At 53.2% G+C, this 22,259-nt stretch overlaps 1 protein-coding gene across 2 annotated transcripts; it reads left to right on the forward strand.

Annotated features, from left to right (window-relative positions):
- The first annotated feature begins 1,736 nt into the window (after window positions 1-1,736).
- Window positions 1,737-21,255, forward strand: LOC308580459 (ral guanine nucleotide dissociation stimulator-like 2). Of its 2 annotated transcripts, XM_081182135.1 has the most exons (18): window positions 1,737-1,939; window positions 2,304-2,454; window positions 3,788-3,886; window positions 4,281-4,516; window positions 4,795-4,854; window positions 7,242-7,527; window positions 8,565-8,780; window positions 9,932-10,035; window positions 10,450-10,534; window positions 12,824-12,901; window positions 13,006-13,080; window positions 13,751-13,783; window positions 13,899-14,020; window positions 15,306-15,398; window positions 15,828-15,957; window positions 16,749-16,994; window positions 18,997-19,111; window positions 20,004-21,255. In XM_081182135.1, exons 2-18 carry the CDS (start codon window positions 2,335-2,337, stop codon window positions 20,207-20,209), a joined length of 2,304 nt encoding a protein of 767 aa, XP_081038261.1. In that variant the 5' UTR covers window positions 1,737-1,939; window positions 2,304-2,334; the 3' UTR covers window positions 20,210-21,255. The 2 variants fall into 2 exon arrangements, with proteins under 2 accessions (XP_081038261.1, XP_081038262.1); XM_081182136.1 differs by lacking the exons at window positions 1,737-1,939; window positions 2,304-2,454 and adding an exon at window positions 3,207-3,522.
- Window positions 21,256-22,259: the final 1,004 nt, after the last annotated feature.

Below are 22,259 nucleotides of genomic sequence, written 5' to 3' on the forward strand. Positions count from 1 at the left end.
TGATCCTCTTCCAAAGCCATCCCTGCCTCCTGCTCCAGCGAACTCCGCAAGTTAGCTGCATGAAGAAGCAGAACGATGCCAGCAGGAACTCTACCAGTGGGACTCCTGCCTGTCACGCAGCTCTCAGCCAGCAGGGCATGCTGGCCATCCCTATTAATGTGGGCCATTGCTTTTCAAACGTTTCTTGTTGGCGACACACTTTTTGGACGTGCATCATTTTGCAACACAGTAATTCAGTTTTACAACAACAACAACAACAACAACAACAACAATAATAATAATTTGTACCCAGCCACTCTGGGCGGCTTCCAACAAGGATTAAAAATGAGCATTCACAGGACACACCTACGCACTGCAGCCAACACACAGTTTGGAAAGCTCTGGTCTAGGGAAAGGTGCACTTTGATACTGGGATCGAAGGTGTTAAATCAGCAAGGGAGGGGAGGGCGAGGCTGAAGGAAGCCCCTCCCTGCTTGGGTGACGCAACCCCTTCCTGGAGACAGGAAACTCGGTTTCCAGACCCCCATTGTGCTCCTTCCTGCTCTGGGGGAGAAGGAAGGAGTCCTGGGGGAGAGGGAGAGGCCAAATCCTGCTGTGGGGCAAAGGGAAAACGCGGATGCAGAACACAACAGAATCTCTCTCCCCAGGACTGGATCCCCAGGGGAATATATTTTCGAAGCTGCAGCCAAAGGCTGGGCAATGGAGACTGGATTTCTCCTGTGTCCTCGCAACCAGAATCCTTGGCCTCAGTTCCCTTTGCAGATTTGCAAAGGGGTCTCCCAAGACTCATCTAGTCCAACCCCGTCTTGGCAGGCCATTTCTCCATTGTTAAGAGAAAGGGGCCAGGCTGCTGTTCCCCAGAAGTTGTGGACTGCTGTATTTATTTATTAGATGTGTGTACTGCAACTCCCATCAGGCCTGGCCAGCTTGGGCATACTGTTCCACAACCGCTAGAGGGCACCAGGTTGGCAAACGCTGGATCTGCACATGACTGGGGTCTTGCATGGACCCCAGTGCACCCGCTTTGCGACTTTGATGGGTAGAATTGGCAGTGCTGCTGGTGCCACGTAATTCCATTTCTGCATCTGTAAGGAAATGGAGCTTTGGAACTCCCTGCCTATTGACACCCAGGTGGGCTCCTTCACTGGTACAGCTTTTGGCACCTGCTGAAAACATTATTGCTTGGCCGAGATGCGTAGGATGTTGGCATATTCTTCCCATGTTCAAAATAGCTCTCAACAGCGTCCATCGTTATATTTCTGAATTCCACATCTTCAGTTCAAGGGATGTATCCACACCATTTTGTGGAGTCACACACACAGGCGGCAGTCTCAGCTGTTCCAGCAATTTGCCCACCTCTCTAGCTTCCCTGCACGAGCCGGTTCCATATTTTCCACCCACCCTCTCCTAAAATCAGAGGACCAATCCCTCTCTCAATACTGGGGCTCCACACTCAGAATCCAGTTCTGCGTTTGGCGTAATTCACGCCAGCCAGATCCTCCTTGCGCTCCACCCCAGGCTTTCGCTGAAGCTGACCTCGTTTGCATCGACTTCCCCTCTGGGCTCTGCACCTGCCACCCTCAGTCCGTGGAGGCCGGTTCCAGGTTTTCCTTCTGCTTCCAGCTCTCCCCTAGCCATTCCTGGGCAAACTCCAGTTCCGTGGTTTGGGGCTGCTCAGGGATTCCTCTCTCCCGCTCCCTTCCCGAGGCGGAATCCAGTCCCGGGCTTTCCCCAGCCTCCTGGCTCCGCTCCCAGGGAGTCCGGCTCCGGTTTCCCCTTCCTTCACTTTGTCCCTGGCTCCGCTCCCAGCTGGCTCCGCTTCCGGACTTTCCATCCTGCCCCCTCCCTTGGCCGGCGCCTGGGAAAGCAACGGGGCACTCCTGGGTCCCTGCCCTGCAGCCCAGCGGCACCCCATGGGGTCCTGCCCTCCAGCACCCAGGTGAGACCCAGCAGGGAGAGGGCTGGCCCCCATGGGAGGGGGGGCGAGGCATCAGCAGCAGGAGCTGGAGTGGAGTTGGAGGGCGGGGACCCCAGGGGTCATCCATCCCAACCCCGTGCAAGTTAACGGAGGGAAGGAGGCAAGAGTTTCTTGCAAGCGGTTTAGGGGCTGAGGGTGTTTAAAAAACAAAGTTTTGGGGTGGGATTCTTGCCTGTGGGACCCTCGTCGCAAGCACCCTTAAGAGGAGGCGGGTTTGCAGTTAGGGTTTGGGGTGAAAACGGGCAATAGGGTGGGAGACACCCCCCAAAAAAACACCTTGGGGAAAAACACCCCCTCCCCTGCTTCTCTCCTCCCCCCCCCCCAGCTGCCCTCGGGCGTGAGGAGAGGGGGTCCGGATGTTCCCCCGCTCTCTTCGCCACCTGCTGGACGGGGGAGGCGACGCCGGTGTGACCCTCAGCGCTTTCCGGAGCAGGACCCCCCAGTCGGAGCGCGGAGGACCCCCAACTCCTGAGCAGGTCAGTAGCAGCAGGGAGGTGTTTGTTGGGGTGGGGGGGGGGACGCACGCAGGAGTTACTCTCTGCCGGTATGCTTGGCAGGTACTGGGTTCAAGAGTTCCCTCGCCCGTGCCCACGAGCCATAGAAGGGACCCCCGGGGTCATCCAGCCCAGCCCTAGCCACGGTCCCTCTGCTTAAAAACCTCTGGCCAATCCCAGCATTGCCCAGGGTCATCTAGTCCAACCCCCACCGGCTGCTTCCAGAGGTGACCCCCCTTTGCAGACAGGAGTCCCGCCCGCCCGCCTCATTGTGTGGGGCTGGTCCGCTTGGGGGTCGTGATCGCGCTGCCTCCCCCCCCCGCCGGCCTTCACTGCAGGGTTGGCGCAGTGCGTCTGTTTGCATTGCTGGTGTGCAGGCTGGGACAGGTGCGTGTGTGTGTGTGTGTGTGTGTGTGTGTGTGTGTGTGTTTGCGTGTCTGCCTGCTGCTCTCTATTGACCCACTGTGTGGCTCCGTTGCCCGGGTGACAAAGCTCCGTCTCTGGAGGCGAGCACCTTGGATCCGGTCTTGTGGGCGCGCCTTCCCAGCTGGCAGCTGCACCTGTTGGACTGCGGCCTGCCTGCCTGCTGCCTAGGTGTGCAGGTGTATGGCGGGGCTTCCAGGCATAAGGCCCTGTTGTTGTTGTTGTTGGGGGGGTTGGCTGAGAGAGAGAAGTGGAATCTGGTTTGGCCTGTTTTTGGGGAAGTCCTCTGCAGGGCGGGGAAGGGGCCGGGCCCAATCCTGCGAAGCGGAAGGAGAGGAACCGACACCGAAAGGGAGGCAGGAGAGAAACACACACGAGGCCTGGGTGGGGGGCCGGGAGTTCAGCCTGGGACCCCCCCATCCCAACCCTCTTTCTGCCCATCTTCTGCAGCAAAGAGGACACCCCCCACTTTCTCCATCTGGGGGCAGGAGGGGTGCAAAGGGGTGTGTGTGATCTGCCACCCCCATGAAGGTCTTCCTCCGCCTGGGGGGCTGCCTGGAGCCGGGAGGGGGCTCCGCAGAGGGGGGGATCCTCACCCGCACCCGTTGGTACTGCCTGCCTGTGAAGGTAAGGCTCGGAGGGTTTTATGGGGGGGGGGGTCAGAAGCCAAGGTGGTGCCGTGGTTTGAGGACTTGGGTTCAAATCCTGGCAGGCTGCCTTCTCCCAGCCTGGCCTCCCTCTCAGGGTTGTTGAGGGGGAGGCTTGAGGGACGGAAATGCCGCAGACCCACAAATAAATAGACATAAATGAAGGAGCACTCTGGTGGCAACTTGGGGGGTGGGCAGGAATTGCACACGGGCTAAAATGTCATTTTTTTCTCCCCCCACCGCAGCCCCCAGTGACCTTGTGGGAGGAGAAGGAGGAAGGCGCCATCTACACTGTCAGCTCTCGGCTGCCGGGGGGCGCTAACAAAGCCAGCCTGTTCTCTGGGGTAAGTCGTGCCCCATGCCTGGGGGTGTATATTGCCAAAGGAAGAGAAGCGATGTTAAAAGGCGTATCACTCACATTGCTGCCTTTCCGTGGCATTTGGCGAAACGTCACCTGTTGAATTTCAGCCTGCTGTGCAACAGTTTGAGGCCCTGGTGGTGCGTAAGCCAAGCAAGGGAATGACCTGCCACAAGGCCAGATTAGGATGAGGAGGCAGCGGCTGCCTCTGTTTACATAAAATTGAAAAATTGGTTGGGATCCCCCAGAGGTCATCCAGCTCAACCCGCCGGCTGTGCAGGGAACCGCTTCTAAGAAATCCACAACTTGCAGCTCACAAACCGAGCCTCCTTCCTTGTCACTGGAGCCCACCCCTTTCTATCTTTGCCCCCCCCCCACAGGGTGAGGAGCCGCCAAGCGCCTCGGGTCCCCCGGGGGCTGCTGATGCCTCGGCGCTGGGGGTGTCGGAGTCCCCGGCCGGCCGCTCTCGGGTGCTGAAGGCTGGATCGCTGCCCCGCCTGGTCAGGCACCTTCTGGAAGCCCCCTCGCTCGGGGACACCTGCTACGTGCCGGCCTTCCTGGCCACCTACCGGACGTTCGCCACCACCGGCCTGGTCCTGGGGCTCCTGCTCGAGAGGTTTGCAATGGAGGGGAGATGGTCTGGGTGGGGGGGAACGTTGGCAGTGCTGTTTGTTTGGTCCGCAGGTGGAAACCCAGCAGGTGCAGCTTGTGTGGCATCGTTAACATTGCTGAGTTTTCATGGTAAGAACAGAACATCACCGGTTGGGTTTCTGCCTGCTGGGCAGCGGTCTGAGGCTGTGGAGAGGTGGCGGGTTGCTGGCCGGGCGAGAGAGTAGAAGGATTACTTAATTCATTGAGTCCCTTGGTTTTTCTCTCTCACCCCCCCCCCCGCAGGCTGCAGGCGGTTGTGGGTTCAAGTTCAGATGCTACCCCGGAAACAGCAGACCTTCAGCGGTGAGTGGGTGCCTGCTTCCTTCTCCCTGCTCCCCTGAGCACTTAATAACAGCCCCCTCCCCAAAAGAAATATCCCCCTCCGCAGCCCAAATCCCATTTTCCGAGCTAATTCCTAAGCTGCTTCTGGACTCTCTCCTCTCTCTACCGAAGGATGGCTGCCTGTGTTCGTGTTATGATTATGAACTGGGTACGGTCATTGAATCGTAGCACTGCAAGGCCCCTGGCGGTCATCTAGCCCAACCCCTTGCCGTGCAGGAACCTCAGAGGTCCCTGAACTCGGCACATGCTCAGAGGCACAGTGGTCGTCGCTTTGGGTTCCGGGTTTGAGCTCCGTCTCCAGCCTTGCTTCTGAACGGCCTCACATGCTTAGAAACAGAGAAGGGTAGAGTTGGAAGGGGTCCCCCTGTGGTCATCTAGTCCAGCCCCCGACAGGCAGGGATCTCAGCGAAAGCATCTAGGAGAGGTGGCCCTGCAACCTCCCGAAGTGGCTCTCGCATGTCTACTCAGGAGTAAATCCCGCTTGTTTACGCCTGGGTGAAAATATTTGTACATCTTTGTGTCATACAAAAAGGATAATCAAAGCCGTTTATAGCAATAAAACCTTCTTCGCACAAGACCATGTTAAAAAGTTACCTTGTTATCTTGTTGTAAACCTCTCTTTTTTAATGATAGGTTGGTGTATATACATATTTTTAATAAATAAATAAAAAAACATCCATCAGTTCACCACTGATGAAGGATTTACATCTATTCCATTCTTAGGATTAGGATTTATATATCATCCATCAAAAGCTTTCAGGGCAATTCACTAGATAAAAATACAAGATTAAAACACAAATAAGTAGTTTAAGCAAAAAAAAGCCAAACGAACACAAAAATAGCCAGTCATCCCCCCCCTCTCCTCCCGGCTTGCAGAATATAGATATTTTCTGCTGCTGGCCTGGGAGACTGTCCTCCTAGGCTGTCCCCTTTCGGAGACAGGACATTAGGTCAGGAGAGGGTCAAGCAGGGCTGCTCCTTTGAGCCTTCAGTGGGAAGCGGGTGCGGGAGACGACACCCTCCCTGAAACGCCCTCCGGAGAGACGAGGCTCTAGCCGGCTGCGTCTGGTCTTGCCATGGGCTCCCGGGAGGGATTGGCGGTGAGCCACGTGGACTGGGGTGGGGGGCGGGAGCGAGACCAGGGCACGTGGGCTTGGCTCCCTCGCACGAGTGAGTCACCAGAGACTCCCTGATCTGGGAGGGTAGGGTGTCTCTGAGACGGGTTCAGAACAGGGCAACCGGAAAGGTCATAGAGCCATAGAATGGGAGAGTTTGGAGGGACACCAGAGGGATCCAGTCAAATAATAATAATAGTAGTAATTATTATTATTATTATTATTATTATTATTATTATTATTATTATTATTATTATTTATTTATTTATACCCCGCCCATCTGGCTGGGTTTCCCCAGCCACTCTGGGCGGCTTTCAAAAGAGCATTAAAAACAGAATAAAACGTCAAAACTTCCCTGAACAAGGCTGCCTTCAGATGTCTTCTGAAAGTCAGATAGTTGTTTATTTCCTTGACATCTGATGGGAGGGCGTTCCACAGGACAGGCGCCACCACCGAGAAGGCCCTCTGCCTGGTTCCCTGCAACCTCACTTCTTGCAGGGAGAGAACCGCCAGAAAGCCCTCGGGGTGGAGACGCTCCTTCAGGTTTACTGGGCCGTTTAGGGCTTTAAAGGTCAGCACCAACACTCTGAATTGTGCTCGGAAACATCCTGGGAGCCAATGTAGGTCTTTCAAGACCGATGCTATGTGGTTCTGGCGGCCACTCCCAGTCACCAGTCTGGCTGCCGCATTCTGGATTAGTTGTAGTTTCTGAGTCACCTTCAAAGGTAGCCCCACGGAGAGCACATTACAGTAATCCAAGCGGGAGAGAACCAGGGCATGCACCACTCTGGCGAGACAGTCCGCAGGCAGGCAGGGTCTCATCCTGCGTATCAGATGGAGCTGGGAGACAGCTGCCCTGGACACAGAGCTGACCTGTGCCTCTCTGCAATGTAGTCAAATGCAATTCAGGAATCTTTCACCCATCATGGGAACTCACATCCCTGAGAGCTACTGACTGAGCCATCCATTTGGGGCTTTTTCATTCGGAGGGAAGGCGAAGAGGCCGATACAACTGGAGGAAAACGGGGTTGGACTAGATGACCAGTAGGGCCCTTCCAACGATTCTATGATTTTATGCTGGAAACCACAGAAAGGGAGAGAGGGCTTTTGGGGGTTCGAATCCCACTTGCCTGTTTCCCATAATGGGCCTCTCTGACTGGCTGTTGTGCTGGGATGGGTGGGGCTTCCTGGGATCCCAGCAGTCACAGACTCCCCCCTTTCCCCTCCCCCCAGGGCCCTGGGGTCTCTGCTGTGCTCCTGGCTGGACGGGTACCCGGAGGACTTTGTGGGGTTGGACACTGGCCTGAAGGAGCAGCTGGGAGCCTGGCTACGCTGGGCGCTGGGTAGCGGATCGGACCCCGAGAAGACCCTCCTGGCGGCCGGCCAAGAGGGAGCCCCCAAGGGCCAGGAGGCCCCCCGTGAGGACGAGGGCATCACGGACGAAGGGCCCGCAGACCCCCACTACATCCTGGGGCTCCAGGCGGAAGACGTGGCTGCTCATCTCACCGCGCAGGATGCTGTGAGTGTGACGGGGGGGGGGGGCAGGGGAGAGGTCCTGGGGGGATCCTGCAGGGGGTCTGGATGAGCTCCACAACCCTCGTTCTGCCTCTGTCACAGCCCACCCTCCACCTCTTCGGGCATGAGGACTGGAGATTTAGGAGATTTTGCTTTCCGTCAATGAAAGCTGTTCTTGGTCAGTGAGAAAGAGGAGGACTGGTCTGAAAAGATATTGAATTACTGGGGTAATTAAAAAGTTAAATAAACCTTGTGGAGGGAGGAGTGTTAAGGTTTATAGTAGTGTACATATGGTTGATTTGAATATGTTATTATTGAATACAGTGGTATCTCGGGTTACATACGCTTCAGGTTACATACACTTCAGGTTACAGCCTCCGCTAACCCAGAAATAGTACCTCGGGTTAAGAACTTTGCTTCAGGATGAGAACAGAAATCATGCTCCGGTGGCGCAGCAGCAGCAGGAGGCCCCATTAGCTAAAGTGGTGCTTCAGGTTAAGAACAGTTTCAGGTTAAGAACGGACCTCCGGAACGAATTAAGTACTTAACCCGAGGTACCACTGTATTATTGAATATGTTGAGAAGATATTGAATTATTTGGGTAGGTTTGAACCATTTGGGGCAATTAAAATGTTAAAAGTTAAATAAACCTTGTGGATGGAGGAGTGTTAAGGTATTTAGAAGTGCACATATGGTTGATTTGAATATGTTATCATTGAATATTATTGAAAACGTATATTATTGAATATTGTATACCCAATGTATCAGCCGCCTGGCAGTTTTCACTGTTTGTGTTTGGGTGTTGGCAAAAAATTAATAATAATAATAATAATAATAATAATAATAATAATAATAATAATAATAATAATAAAAAGAACAGAAGCTGTTCTTCCTGGTCAGAGAATCCCTCGCCATTTGCCCAGCCTGCCTTTGAGGGGCACAGGTTTCGGGTTCCTTTTAAGCCAGCCTGCCAGGGATTGGGGGCTTTTGGGGGGGTTCTCCTCTCTTCCTCCCCCCCTTCAGTTTCTTCTCTCCCCGCAGGAGCTCTTCCTGCGCCTGGTGCCCCACGAGTGCCAGGGCCAGCTGTGGTCGCAGCGGGACAAGAGGGGCCACGAGGGGGCCTGCCCCTCCGTCCGCGCCACCGTGGCCCAATTCAACCGCGTGGCCAACGCCGTCGTCTCCTCCTGCCTGGGCGACACGGAGCTGCGGGCGGCGCAGAGGGCGCGGCTGCTGGAGAAGTGGATCCGCGTGGCAGAGGTGGGTCCTCCTCGCAAGGAGGGCGTCGCGGTTCCTTCTGCCCCTTTCCGGCTTCGTGCTGGATTAAGCTGAAATCGTAACAGAATGATGGAATTCATAGAACCATCGGACGGTTAGGTTTGGAATGGGCCACCCAAGGGTCATCCAGCCCAGCCCTCTGCTGTAGCGTTCCCAAAGCAAGGAAGGATTGGAGACTGATTAATAAAATACACACGAGGCTTGACCAGCAAGACTCTGGGAGGTGGTGCCAATAATAACAATTCTCCTCTGTCCACCCCTTGGCCCAGGTCGTTTTATTCACAAAAGAACTTTTTACACAGTGTTCGTAAGAACCAATCAGATTTCCTCTGAGCATTTCAAAAACCCCACGTGGGACAGATCAGAAGAAATTCTTTTAACTACAAAGACTACTTTGAGCATGCATACATATCTGAGAGTAAATAAAACAGGACTAGAGGAATGCAAAACCCCGGAGGTCATAAACAGGAGTGGAAGGCTGGCAGTATTTGCCATCTCCTTGTGAACTCTCTTCCTGGCCCTTAAGATCTATCTAAAGATTAAATTACATCAAAGTAACCCACTAACTTTATGTACTGAGGATTCCTGATGAAGCAACTGGCCTGTGGTTCAGAATGCTTATACGTGCCTGTCAGGCGTAGAGAAAGCAAATGGCCGAGGTGGAGAGGCCTGTGGGATTCGATCAGAAACTGTTTTCAGTGAATCAAACCCAGTCAACGCATTGCTGACACAATGGCTTGCTTCATTTTTCATAATTCCTCATAGCAATCGCACCTGACCCCCCCCACTCCCCTACACTCTGCAATGCAGGAATCTTTTGCCCAACGCGGCACTCGAACCCATGACCCTCAGATTGAGAGTCTTGTGCTCTACCGACTGAGCAATCCAGAAGGCAATCGTGGAGTTGGAATGGGAAGGCAGGAATAATAATAACAATAAACAAACAACAGCAACAGCAACGTTTCTGGGTCCATGGAGCAGTGTTTGCCAACTGCTGCTTTATCTATTTATTTGGAATGTTTATAAGCTGCATTTGTCGTTGTTGTTTAGGTTTAAACACGTGGCCTTTGCATAAAAACCTCCCAGGAAGGCGGTTGACAGACCCTTTTCTTCTTTTCTCTTTCCCATCCCAGGAGTGTTTTCTCCTCCGCAATTTCTCCTCTCTCTATGCCGTCGTCTCTGCCCTGAAGTCCACCCCTTTGCATCGCCTCAAGAGGACCTGGGAGGAGACGTCCAGGTGGGCCCCGATCCTCGGCTTCAGAGCTCCTTCCCCTCGCAGAAAAACACCCACCCACCCACCCACCCGTCTCTGAGACCCTGAGCTTCTTCCTGGCCATTCCCCTCTCCTTGCCCAGGTCCTTAGGCCCTCCTCCCTGCCAGGCACCCTCTGGAATTGTAGGGTTGGTTGAGACACCTCTGGGTCATCTAGTCCAACCCCAGAATCACAGCTAACCAATGCAGCAGAGGTGTCTAGGGAGGTCCCTACAAAGACAGGAGCCTGATCCCTCTTAGGCAGGGCGAAGCCCACTAAATATCTAAAGGTGGCCTGGCTGACCTGTTGTCTCTATTGTATTTTAGTGCTGGGGTGGGTTGAGGGAGGGGGTTCCCTTTTGAGACTGCCCTACTCAACTTCTCTCCCCCCCCCCTCCAGGGACTCCCTCCGCTGCTATGAGGAGCTGAGCGCCGTCTGCTCGGAGGAGGACAACTACAGCCAGAGCCGGAGGCTCCTCTTCCAGGTGTTTATTCCGTGTTCTCCGCAGAATCGGGATCCAAAATGACCGTAACAAATTGGAGTACTGGGCCCAGGCTAACAGAATGCATTTCAACAGGGACAAATGTCAGATCCTGCATTTAGGGAGAAGCAGATGCACAAATACAGGATGGGAAACACTTGGCTTACTAGTGATACATGTGAGAAGGATCCAGGGCAGCAAAGCTTTTCAGCAGGGGGCCGGTCCACTGTCCCTCAGACCTTGTAGGGGGCTGGCCTATATTTTGAAGGGGGGGGGGAGAATGAAATCCTATGCCCTACAAATGACCCAGAAATGCATTTTAAATAAAAGGACACATTCTACTCATGTAAAAACACACTGATTCCTGGACCATCCGCGGGCCGGATTGAGAAGACGATTGGTCCAGATCCGGCCCCCGGGCCTTAGTTTGCCTATCCATGGTTTAGGGGTCTTAGTGGATCACAAACTTAACATAACAGTGTGGTGGCATCAGCAAAAAAAGCTAATGCGATTCTAGGCTGCATCAAGTCTAGTGTCCCGATCAAGGGAAGTGAGAGTCCCGCTCTATCCTGCCTTACTCAGACCACACCTGGAATACTGTGTCCAATTCTGAGCACCACAATTTAAGAAGGACGTTGACAAGCTGGAAGGTGTGTAGAGGAGGGTGACCAAGATGGTCAAGGGTCTGGAAACTAAGCCTCATGAGGAATGGTTGAAGGAGCTGGGGTATGTTTAGCCTGGAAAAGAGGAGACTTGAGGGGAAACCTCAAATATCTTAAGGGCTGTCCCAAGGAGGAGGGAGCAGGCTTGTTTTCTCCTGCTCCGGAGGGGAGGACTCGAACCCGTGGCTTCAGGTTACAAGCAAGGAGATTCCAGTATACGACAGTAAGAGCTGATTGACAGTGGAACAGACTGCCACAAGAGGTGGTGGACTCTCCTTCCTTGGAGATTTTAAAGCAGAGGTTGGGTGGCCATCTGTCATGGATGCTTTAGCTGAGACTCCCGCATTGCAGGGGGTTGGACTAGATGACCCTAGGTCCCTTCCAGCTCTAAGATTCTATGATTCTCTCCCAGGTCGCATTCTGCCACTCTAACCACTGCACTACCCTGGCTCTCGATGTCTAGTGGGCTTTTAAACCCCCACACACTGGCTTTCCCCTGGCATAAAAATGTTCAGGGCTTTGACTTTTTGCGAATTGCAGTTCCTAATCTATTGCATATCCTATCCTGAGGCAATCCCTTGCATCTCTGAGCCAACCTTCTCACTCGGCTTGTTTGTTTTTGCACCATCGGTGCTTACAGTCCTCACTTTCCGGGCAACAAACTCTTCCGAGGCGGCTCAAGAGCGGAAAGGGAACACAGGAAATAAAACAGCCCGTGAAAACAAACATTGAAGTTCAGGTGCCGAAATAAAACCAGATGGGGTGTGTCAAGTGTTCCTCTGCTTGTCTCCGACATCCGGGACATGGCCTGAGACTCAGGGCTTTGTAGGAATTGCAGCGAAAGAGTCCCTGGCAGACGGCCATCCAGCCTCTATAATAATAATAATAATCATTTTTATTTATACCCCTCCCTCTGCAGCAAAGACCGGGCTCAGGGCGGCTAACACCAGGTATAAAAACAATTGATTAAAATACAACTTAAAAACAAGATTAAAATACAACATTAAAATGCAGCCTCATTTCAGTGGAAACTCAAATCAAAAACTTTTTGGGGGATAAAAATGTCAAGTCTTCACCAAGGCCAACTATCCGGACTGGTCCTACGTGGGCCAGAAAAAAGCCAGGGAAGTCCCCAAGTAGGAGTTCCATCACAGAAGGAGAAAGGAAAAAGGAAAAGAGGGGAAGGGGATCAAGTTGATTCCAAGCCAAAGGCCAGGCGGAACAGCTCTGTCTTACAGGCCCTGCGGAAAGAAATCGGATCCTGCAGGGCCCTGGTCTCATGAGGCAGAGCGTTCCACCCGGCCGGAGCCAGTGTTGAAAAGGCCCTGGCTCTGGTTGAGGCTAATCTGACTTCTTTGGGCCCAGGACCTCTAGGGTGTTGCTATTTATGGACCTTAAGGTCCTCTGTGGGGCATACTGGGAGAGGTGGTCCCGTAGGTACGAGGGTCCTAGGCCTCTGCTTGAAAACCTCCAATGGGGGAGAGACGTTCACCTTTCGAGGGAGTCTCCTGCTACCCTACTACTGAACACGTTTTTGAATGCAATTTGAACCGATTTGCACATTTCGCCATGCAATTTATCCTAAAATAATGCAGTTCTGAATTCTCTTCTCTTCTCCTGCTCCCCACAGGATGGCTACCCTCGAGGGGCTGGGGCGGACCCAATCCAGCGCAGGCAGCAGCGGAGATCTTTGGAGCATCGCCCCGTGGTACTCAGACTTCAAGAGGAGGGGAGGCGGGCTAGGGCCGAGGGGCCAGGAATGCAGGTCTCCCCGTCTCTGACCTCCTTCCTCTCTCGATCTCTTCCCCGCAGGGCGTGGTCCCCTACCTGGGCACTTTCCTCAAGGACTTGGTGATGCTGGACGCAGCGACACGGAACAGGCTGCAGGTGAGGACCAGGTGGCAGGCGGGGAGACGCCAACCCCGGGCAGGCCGTTCGGCAGGGGAGCAGACTCGTAGAACTACAGAATTTTGGGTTTTGAAGGGACCCCCGGGGGTCATCCAGTCCAACCCCCCGCAATGCAGGAATCTCAACTCCCTCGGAAGGCTCTCCTTCCTTGGAGGTTTCTCAGCAGACGTTGGATGTCCAGTTGTCAGGGAGGCTTTGGGGGAGATTGCTGCCCTGTAGGGTGTGCTGGATGACCTTGGAAGGTCCCTTCTGTGATTCTACGGCGAAGTGACCCAGCTGCCTCCAAATGCAGAGGTGGATTGGCAGGAGGATGACGGAACGGCAACTCGCACAGAGAGACAACTAGGGAGTCCCTTCCCTGGGAGAGAACTTTGGGGTGGGAATCCCAGCAGTCGTGAATGAATGAATGAGCGAGCCAATTTCATTGGGGCAAATCAGAAGATCTTAGGCTGCACTCCAAAAACAAGTGCAATTTGGGAATTACTTCTGTGAAAAGCAGGAGGCGAGCCACTTTTGCTGGCCCTGGTGGGGCTGGAGCTGTCTCGTGGGATGCATTTGCGCTCATTTCTGGAATAATTACGTCTCTCTTCCCCCTGAGTTGCTCGGCGTTCGACTAAATCTATAATTCTGTGACTCTTTCTCTTTGCAGAACGGGTACATCAACTTTGAGAAGCACCGCAAGGTACGTGCCGCATTGGAAGAGGGGAGGAGCATGCAGTGGGCACCCCCTTAAAAATGGGGGGGCACCTTATATTATTAATGCCCATTTTTCTTTGTGTCTCCCCCCCCCAAAATAGGAATTTGAGATCCTCACCCAGCTGCGACTCCTGCAGGCCAACTGCCGCAACTACGCCCTGAGCCCCGACCGGCACCTCCAGCGATGGCTGCAGCGCCTGCCCCGACTCAGCGAGGGCCAGAGGTGGGTCTCAGGGTCCCACCCGAAACCCAGTCCGCTCTTTGGCCCTAGAATCCTAAATCGGTTGGAAGGGGGTTCCCGGAGGTCACGCGGTCCACCCCCGACATGCCCTGAGCCCCTCCGTTTCTGCAAATGTTTAGCTGGAATTTGTGGAGGGGACGCCCCAGATATCATGCAGACTGACCCCTCAAAAGCCCATCAAAGTTTGTATACTGCTCTTTATTTGTAAACCTCAGAGCGGTTCACATTGTGGTGAAATAATAATAATAATAATAATAATAATAATAATTAATAATACTGTAATAATAATAATTTATACCCCGCCCATCTGGCTGGGTTTCCCCAGCCACCCTGGGCAGCTTCCAACAAAGTATTAAAATACAGTGGTCTGTTAAACATTAAAAGCTTCCCTAAACAAGGCTGCCTTCACATGTCTTCTAAAAGTCTGGTGGTTGTTCTTCTCTTTGACATCTGATGGGAGGGCGTTCCACAGGGCAGGTGCCACTACCGAGAAGGCCCTCTGCCTGGTTCCCTGTAACTTGGCTTCTCACAGCAAGGGAGCCGCCAGAAGGCCCTCGGTGCTGGACCTCAGTGTCTGGGCAGAATGATGGGGGTGGAGACGCTCCTTCAGATCTAATGGGCCAAGTTTAGGGCTTGAAAGGTTAGCACCAACACTTTGAATTGTGCTTGGAAACGTACTGGGAGCCAATTTAGGTCTTTCAAAACTGGTGTTATATGGTCTCGGTGGCTGCTCCCAGTCCCCAGTCTAGCTGCCACATTCTGGATTAGTTGCAGTTTCCGGGTCACCTTCAGTAGTCCAGACGGGAGATAACTGCAGGCAGTGGAGTAGTCTCCCCCGACAGGCGGTCAGCTCTCCTTCCTTGCCTCTATCATGGAGGCTAGAGCCGAGATTCCTGCAAGGCATGGGTTGGACTGGATGACCCCTGGGTCCCTTCTGACTCAGAAGAGTCTATGATTTTATGACCACCCAGCCCTTCAATGCAGGAAACTCAGCTATAGAATCCTTGACAGACAGCTTGTCAGAAACCTCCAAGGAAGGTTTTCCCGGCCCACCCCCCTTCCCAGTCTGGTCTGGAGGTTTGGGGGAGCCCCTGGAACAGTTTTAAGGGGTTTATGGGGGGCAGGGGGCATCTTGTCCTGTAGTTTTTGCTGCAACAGACTGAAACACAGCTGCTGTTTTCTCTTCTGGGAATTTATTATTATTATTATTATTATTTTAAAAAGTAAAATATTTAAAGCAGACATTCTCCCTCTTTCTCTCTGCCAGCTACCAGCTGTCCTGCACAATCGAGCCGCCTGCGGAAGGAGCGACCCCTGGCCGCCCCGTGAAGCCCACCCTGGTGATCACCCACTGCGCAGAGTGAGAGGCGGGAAGGGCCCGGGAGAGATGGGAGGGACCCCCGAGGGACATCTAGCCCAACCCCTTGCCAGAAAAGAATCCATGACAGCTGGCCACCCGTCCTCTGCTTTAGAAACCTCCAGCGAAAGAGGAAGTCCAGCCCCACCTCTTCTCTCCCCCCGCCCTCTAATTTCGAAGCTTTCTTTCCAAATAATAGAATTGTAGAGCTGGAAGGGGGACCCCTGAGGGACATCTAGCCCAACCTGCTGCAATGCGGGAATCTCAGCTCAAGCACTGCTGGTGCTCAAATGGCCACCCAACCTCTGCTCCAAATCGCAGGTGTCCAGCTGGAATCTTAAAACCCTAGCACGGTAGAGCTGGGTCTCACCTGCTGAAACGTCTTCTCCTGGTCCTTCCCCAACCACCAGACGTTTCTCCTTTCTCCTCCAGCCTGGCCACCTCGATTGGGATGAGCACCCTTGTCTCCTGGGACAAGCCCAGCTCCCCGCAAGCCCCGCCAGACCTCCTGCTGCCTCCACCTGCTTCCCCCACCCCCCAGGGGCAACCGCACCAGACCCAGGTGAGTTGGGGGGCCGGGACGATGTCCTTTCCCAGCTGCGATTTGTGAGCTCTGCGGGAATTTTCACTTTGTAAGCAGAACAAGGTTCCTGCTTAGTATCAGTTTTAAAGGAAAGGGCTGGTGCTATGCTGCTTTTACGGTGATTTTCTATACCTTTAATCTCTCATCTGGTTTCTATCTTAGGGCTGCCATACCTCCAGGGTTTCCCAGACGCTTCCGGGATTTGGGCCTGGAAAATGGCGTCCGGGGGTGGGGGGATTTTCCTGAAGCCAGCAAAATGTCGAGGGAAACCCGGAAGTATGGCAAAAGGGATGAAAACGGCGATAAAATCTGCAGAAAAAAGCTCCAGAAAATCAGCAGATCTATCTGGATTTTCACGTCTGGCAACCCTAATGTATCTTATCTACCTACCTATTTGTGTTTAATTGCTTTTTCACAATTGTCTTTCCTATGACGCTTTTATCTGTTTCCATTTTATTTGTAAGCCACCTTCAAAAGTACCTGGGTTTGGAATGAGGCCACCTTACCCTCCCAGCAGCTGCCTGTTGGTGCTTTTATGTTGCTTTTTTTCATGCTGTTAACTGCCCTGGGATCTGTGGAAATTTAACAAACAAATAAATGAGGTACCTACTGAGGACCCATAAGAAGCAACTGTGCCAAAAGGGGCACCGTTGTGAATATTAGAACTGTGGGGGGAGATTTCTCGAAGTCCCCTGCTGCTGCCGGCCTGTGTAGACAGCACTGAGCCGGACGCATCCCTCGCTAACCCTTGCCTCCCGCTGCCTCCCCAGCGTATGAAGTGGCCGTCCGTCTCCTCGCTGGACACAGCCCCAGAGAACGCCTCTCCCTCCTCTCCGGAGGGCTTGGCCCCACCCCCTGCCGTGGGGGGCACCTTCGTCCGTGGCCACCGGCGCTCGGCATCCTGTGGGTCAGCCTACCCCATGGCCCCCGCCCCGGACAGCGGACTCCCCTCGGACTGCCGCATCATCCGCGTCAGCATGGCTCTGCACAATGGCACCCTCTACAAAAGCATCTTGGTGAGTGAAGGGGGCAGGACCCCTGGGGAAGAGAGGGCCTGGCCAGGGAGGGGGGCGCAGGAACAGCCGTTAGCTGTCCCCCGTGCGCGGCAGGAGGTTGATCTAGACCAGGCACCCCCAAACTCAGCCCTCCAGATGTTTCGGGACTACAATGGAATGAATGTTGTTATTACGGTCACAGATCGGTTCCGGCTTACTTACGATATCAGGAAAATCGTAAAACACAACAGGGACACATTGAATTGCAATTGGGTACAACAGAGACAGTTCAGATACAGTGGTACCTCTGGTTAAGAACTTAATTTGTTCCAGAGGTCTGTTCTTAACCTGAAACTGTTCTTAACCTGAGGTACCACCTATCTAATGGGGCCTCCAGCTGCAGCTGCGCTGCTGGAGCACGATTCCTGTTATCACCCTGAAGCAAAGTTCTTAACCCGAGGTACTATTTCTGAGTTAATGGAGTCTGTAACCTGAAGCGTATGTAACCTGAAGCGTATGTAACCTGAGGTACCACTGTATAGCGGCAGTGTGTGTGTGTGTGTGTGTGTATAATCTTGATCACTAAAATATAACCTAAAATTATCATTTAAAACCTCAATCATTTTGGCAGTACAGCTTGTTTCCTAAGTTTTATGGCAGTCGCACAGAATTTGGCCACCCTTAGCGTGATCTCCAGGTCCTTGCCCTCTACCAGGAGTTTTAGACATTGACATTCGGACCCATTTGGAGATTTTTGTAGAACGGGAGTGGTAAATACTGAGGGACTACAGTTCCCATCATCCCTGACCACTGGCCCTGTTAGCTAGGGATGATGGGAGTTGTAGTCCCAAAAAACGTCTGGAGGGCCGAGTTTGGGGGTGCCTGGCCTAGATGGCCCTAGGGCAGCCTTTCTCAACCTGTGGGTCCCCAGATGTTGTTGAACTACAACTCCCATCACTCCTAGCTAGCAAGGACAGGGATGATGGGAGTTGTAGTCCAACAATATCTGGGGACCCACAGGTGGAGAACCACTGCCCTTCCCGGGCTGCAGCTCTACGGTTCCCCAGCCAGGTGCCTGCCAGCTATGACGCGGGACCAGGTTATCTGTGTCGTGGCCTGACCCCACATGCAGCCACTCAGCTGCTTAGACTGCAAGGGCTGGGCTGGATGACCCTCAGGGGTCCCTTCCCACTAACTCAATATGATTCTGTGATTGGCTGAACTGGCCCATTCTCAGGGGCTATGTAACGCCCGTTCTGCACCTGTAATAAAATGGATTTTCCGGCATGGCAGCTCCTGTCTGTGGAACTCCCTGCTGAGTGACACCAAGCAGATACCATAGAATCAGAAGGGACCCCCAAAATCATCTAGTCCAGCCCCCTGCAATGCAAGAATCTCGGCTCAAGTGCCCCCGACAGATGGGCACCCAGCCTTTGCTGTGATCTTAACAGCGCCTCCTAAAACGTTTTTTTATTTTGGACAGACCTACCCAGATAACGTAGAACGTTGGTGTGTTTTAATCTCAGTTTGCCGCAAAGGTTTTTGTTTCATTTTTAAGGTTTTACATAGTTATTTACACACCGTTTCTGCCAATAGTTTCATTGTTTTTCAAAATAAAGAAATTCCTTCCAGTAGCACCTTAAAGACCAACTAAGTTAGTTCTTGGTATGAGCTTTCGTGTGCATGTATCTGAAGAAGTGTGCATGCACACGAAAGCTCATACCAAGAACTAACTTAGTTGGTCTTTTAAGGTGCTACTGGAAGGAATTTCTTTATTTTGACTATGGCAGACCAACACGGCTACCTATCTGTAATTGTTTTTCAAAACGGCTTTGAGGCTTGTTTGTTTTGTTACAATCCAGTGGCCTGTAAATTTTATGAAATAAACTCACAATCGGCCCTGGTCCAAAAAATCCTGAGGGGCACCCAATTGGCAAAGGCTGAAACTCCTCTCTCTCTCTCTCTCTCTCTCTCTCTCTCTCTCTCTCTCTCTCCCTGTGCTATTGCTGCCTGCCCCCTGCAGGTCACGAGCCAAGACAAGGCGCCGGTTGTGATCGCGAAGGCGCTGGAGAAGCACAACCAGGATCGGGTCCTGGCCCCCAACTATGAACTGGTGCAGCTCCTGCCGGAAGGCCGAGGTGAGGCCCCTCTCTGTGCTTTAGAGTGGGGAGGGGGGAATCTGAGGGGGTGTGAATCCTGCATTGCAAAGGGGGTTGGACTAGATGAGCTCTGGGGGGTCCCTTCCAACTGTACAATTCTGTTGCAAGCATTTACGCCACTGGTTTTAACTGCTGCCCACGGGATTTTGCAGTGCGTCAAATTGCTTTTAGGTTACAATTAGCTTTCCGGTGCTTCCCTGGCAGCTTATAGAGTGGTACCTCGGGTTAAGAACTTGATTCGTTCTGGAGGTCTGTTCTTAGCCTGAAACTGTTCTTAACCTGAAGCACCATTTTAGCTAATAGGGCCTCCAGCTGCCGCTGCACGATTTCTGTTCTCATCCTGAAGCAAAGTTCTTAACCCAAGGTACTATTTCTGGGTTAGTGGAGTCTGTAACCTGAAGCGTCTGTAATCTGAAGTGGTACCACTGTAAATGTTTCCTTAAAAAATATTTTTCCAACAAGGCAGCACAGAGGATGAAGTCTTTTAAACATTTCCCCTGCTTCAAGGCTGCCCAGTGGACTTCAAAGTCTTTATTATCCTCCCCTTGTTTGTTAGCAGATTCTAATCGAACCGTCTTCTGCTGTTGACAAAGTGGCAAAAATCTTGCGGCTTTGTATTTGGGTTTTTAAGAAAACGGCGGCTCGGGTTCTGCAAAGCTGCAGAGCAGCAGAGGTTTAGGAAAGCAATGCTAATAGTGGTGTGTTTTATTTAGGATGGGAGATGAGCTACGCCCCCAGGAGTCCCTGGTTCTGGCTTTGGGCGCGCCATTCCTTTTCCACTAGGGAACTCCAAGAATGATCAGTTCCTCTCGTTCTTCCACCTTGACCCCTCCTCGCTCTCTTGCCCTCTCTCTTCCTACCACCCCTGCAGAGCTGGCCTTCCCCACCACGGCGAACGTCTTCTACGCGATGAGCAGCACCTGCCTGGACTTCATGCTGCGACCCAAGCGCCCGCGGGAGAAGCCGCCCCCTCCGCCGCCCCCGCCCAAGCCCAAGCCGCCCAAGGGGGTGGAGATCAGCGCCACCTTCCCGAAGATCAAGGCCACCGGGCGGAAGATAGCCAGGGCCCTCTTTTGAGCTGGGCGGCAGGAGGACAGAGCGGTGCCTCGGTTTCCACTCGCTCGGGGCTGGCGGCCCACGCTGACCTTGAGACTGGGGACAGCATAGGGTTGCAACGCGGTGTCAGAAGTGGCAAAATGTTGGCACCTGGCTGGCGGAGAACCCTGGTTTTCCAGAGTCTTTGAGGAACTCGATGTCCTTAACTGCTTGGACCCGGGGAAAGGGAAACCAGAGGGCAGGACCCGATCCGACGGATGCAAACGACGAGAAAGGAGATTCCGGCTAAACGTTAGGAAGAACTTCCCGCTTGATGGTGGAACCGGAGGTGGCAGAGTCTCCTCCATTTTTTAAGCGCCACCTGGGATCCTTTAGCTATGATTCCGCCATCTCAGGGGGGCTAGACTAGAGGATCCTTGTGGGCCCCTCCTGATCCTCCGTTTCTGAGTCCGTTGTCCGATTTCCAGTGTCAGCACCTTTCCTTTCCTCCATTTGGGTAGAGCATGGGGCTGATAAGGTTTGCAGTCCCACCTTGGACCCCTGGGGTTGGACTGGATGATCCTCAGGGGCCCTCGAACTCTGCGATTCTAGTGAAATCCCTCCCCTCTGGCTCAGGGGGGAAGGCTGCGCTGTCGAAGACACGGATGTCGTGTCGCGCTTGGAAGAGTTTCCATCTGCGTTGTGCGCTTCCTGTTGCTGTCGCCACCGGCTTCCTGTTTCTTTGCCGTGGGCGCCTTCTCCTCTCACTCTGGGCTCCTCCCACCCCCCCACCTGCCACAAGTGCCTTAGCTGTCAATGGGAGGGTTGCCAAGTAGCCCTGAGGCACTTCACTTCCTGCTGCGGGGAGGGAGGGCTTGGCGGATTGCCCTGATGACGGCTCCCTCTTTTTGGACCGGTGGGAATGTGGAGCAATTCTGTGCCTGTCGGAGGCTGTTTCTCACAGATCCCAGATGCAAACTGCCTCCTCTGCTAAGCTCAGCTGCCCCATATCTCAGGGAGGGTGTGTGTGACTCTGAGATGCACTTGGCACTGCGTTGAGTGCAAATTAACACTAATTTTTTTTTAAAGACGGCGCTATGTTGTGAGGCGCTATGTTGAGACGGCGCTATGTTGTGAGGTTGTGGGGAAGGGTTCAGCCCGAGCCACGGCCAAATCTGTCCTTCCTACAGCGAAGGGGGAATGTCACGTGTGAATCCTGATGCTGGTGGGAAGACGGTGACTTTTCACGGCCGTTTTACACGGACAGCCACTTTGCAAGTTCCACTCCAGCCACCCTCAGGTTGGGATCTCCTCCAGGGGTTTTGCACTGAATTTCCCATCAGCCCCGACCAATGGCTTCAAGTTACGAGAAAGGAGGTTCCGTGTAAACGTCTTTCTGAACCGCCTTCTCCTTCCTTGGAGGTTTCTAAGCCGAGGTTGGGTGGCCGTCTGTCATGGGGTTAGGCTAGATGGCCCTTGGGGGTCCCTTCCAACACTTGAATTCTATGATTCATTGGAGGTTGGGCGGGCTTCTGTCAGGTATCATTGAGCTCTGGTTCCTGAATTGCAGGGGGTTGGACTAGATGACCCTGGGTGTCCCCTCCCAATATCACAGTTCCGAGATTCCAGGACTTTTGGACTACAGTTCCCACCAGCACCTGATGGGGAGTTGTAGTTTAAAACCCCAGAGGCGATCTCAGGATGAGGAAGGTTGGGAGTTTCCCCACTTTTTCCTCTCCTGCAGGCTGCTACTTCTCACTGCGCAGCTAACATTTTATATACGATCCTAAACAGCTTGCAAATTGGCCCTCGTCTTTCGCGTACTTTTGGAGGCAATTCCTGTCTCTCCACACCAGCATGTCTGAAACTCTGCAGACTCCCCAATATATTTTTATACTATTTAAGTTTCAGCCCAAGAAACGCCTTCTTCACGGGAGCCTTTTAACACCTTCCTTAACGTTCTGTAGGCTGAGCAGCACCGGTTGGGCTGCCGCCTGCCCCTCGCCGCCGCCCACGGGCAACAAGCACTTTCTACCTGCTGCCTATAACTTTTTTTTCTCTTTCTCTGGAGGAAAAATGATGTTTTGAATGT

Source organism: Podarcis bocagei (genome assembly GCF_964188305.1).
Source record: "Podarcis bocagei genome assembly, chromosome: 2".
NCBI classification, from domain to species: Eukaryota; Metazoa; Chordata; class Lepidosauria; order Squamata; family Lacertidae; genus Podarcis; species Podarcis bocagei.